At 38.5% G+C, this 1,888-nt stretch overlaps 1 protein-coding gene across 1 annotated transcript in view; it reads right to left on the reverse strand.

Annotated features, from left to right (window-relative positions):
- Positions 1-1,625, reverse strand: part of cunh2orf42 (chromosome unknown C2orf42 homolog) — an 8,624-nt gene extending 6,999 nt beyond the window's left edge. Inside the window, exons 1-2 of the mRNA XM_020616923.1 lie at positions 1,527-1,625; positions 1-301 (exon numbers count right to left, since the gene is read on the reverse strand). Coding sequence (XP_020472579.1) covers positions 1-288 — 288 coding nt within the window. The 5' untranslated portion in view covers positions 289-301; positions 1,527-1,625. The remainder of the gene's footprint in view (positions 302-1,526) is intronic.
- Between the last annotated feature and the right edge of the window lie 263 nt (positions 1,626-1,888).

Genomic DNA, 1,888 nt, shown 5'->3' on the forward strand with positions numbered 1-1,888 from the left:
ACATTTCTTGCTGTTTCTACCCCCTGCTGAGGCGTTCCTGAGGGACACCCCACAGGCCTTGTTCTTGCAGCTGAGCCCACGGGTGCCGTTGTAGACGCCACACTGTGGACACTTGCGAATCCCCCGCAGAGTGGCCCTGCCCAGGTTGGAGAGAAAGGCGGGAGTTGTGGTGGTGGTCTTTCGATTGTCTCGCTGTTTTGCCACCAGGTTGGCCTTGGTGGTCGATGTCTGAGGAGCAGAGGGTGAGATCACACTCGATGAAGAGGACACGGTTATTTCAGCCTCCATTTCTGGACACTACCTGGAAGTGAAGAGAGTCAAACCTTGATAGAGGAAAAAGAAATGTCTGTAAAGGTTACAAGAAATAGTGGCCTATTTGTACTACAAATATCTTGTACACAAATACCTGCACCTGTGATAACAATCAGTTTGTTAAATGATAAATAATGAACAACTTGTCGACGACATTGTGTCTTGGTGTAAAACGTTTTATGTAAGGATAGCAATGTAGCAAAACCAAAGGCATGGACATTGATTTTAAAAGTTCACAGGCTAGTACTGGTGCAAGTGGCCCAAGTGATTCTTAACTGTACTGGTCACCCACTTCATGAGGAGTTTGACCTGTTTCCATCACATCACCGCCACAGGATGCTCAAAATAAAAACACAGCACTTTAGACTCAGGAACTGCACTTTATCTGAGCTCTATATATTCACATATACATTGGACCGAAATTTGTTTTTCAATTTTTATAGACGGGGTAGTAGTGCTTGGTTGGTTTTTAATTTTTAGTTTATTTTACTCCATTTTTAAATATTCTATTTTTATAACTTGGAAGATGTATTTAAAGTAGCAAAATATTACTGGATCACTATTGTTATTTTAAACACTTTAAATAGTATCTTAATACTGATGCATAGTGAGCTGCAACAATCAGTTAATTAGTCAGTGGACTAAAGATTAATCAGAAACCATTTTGATCAAATAATTGTCATTTTTAAGAAAAAATGGTAAACATTTACTGGTATCATTGCAATACTGTCTTTGACAATATTATGACTTCTTGATTAACCAGGAAATAATTAGCAGATTCACTGACAAGTAAAACAAGTTACTTCATCTTCATTTATTAATGTGTAATGCCTGTTTTATAAACTTAGCCCATTTTGCATGTTAAATCTTAATTTGAAAAGTAGCATGTATTTATACCAATAACAAATTACAGTATTTCTATACTGTATATTTTATTGCTTTTATATCTACTATTGATTGCTGCTGGTCATTAGTCACCCTGTGACCTTTATTAACATCTGCATGAAAACCAACTAAAAATAAATTGTTTAAGCTGAAAAATATTTGTCTTACCAAATTAAACTTTAGTTAAAACTACATTGCTAACAACTTGAATGAACCCTGATTTAAATGCATCATGCGTCTATTCAAACGCTGCAGCTCCTCGCTGCTAACACAACACCTGGCGTTCACATGATCTTACAGTGTGGTTTAAAGCCAAATGTTCAAATTACCTGTGTTACCGCTTCTGTTTGGTCGAATTGAGCTCGACTCTATCCTCCAACACCCCGTCAACCGTCGCCATTCTTCCTTACATCCCGATCACCGCATTGCGCCTGTAACAACACTCCCTATTGGCCAGACACGATCACGTGGAGAAGGAAGGGTGGTCTTTCTCAGAGCGCTGACTCATGGGAACTGTAGTTCACGTGGATCGAAACTTACGTTTCCAGTTGAGGAAACAAGTATTCTTTACCAGAAAGAAACGCACTTGTAAAAACCTATAAAATAACATAAAAGCGCCTCCATTGTTATATATTGAAGGGTTTAGCACGTTTAACCTGGCTTTAAAGATACAGTGTAAATGTGAGATGTC

The sequence above is a fragment of the Monopterus albus genome, unplaced genomic scaffold (genome assembly GCF_001952655.1).
Source record: "Monopterus albus unplaced genomic scaffold, M_albus_1.0 scaffold181.1, whole genome shotgun sequence".
NCBI classification, from domain to species: Eukaryota; Metazoa; Chordata; class Actinopteri; order Synbranchiformes; family Synbranchidae; genus Monopterus; species Monopterus albus.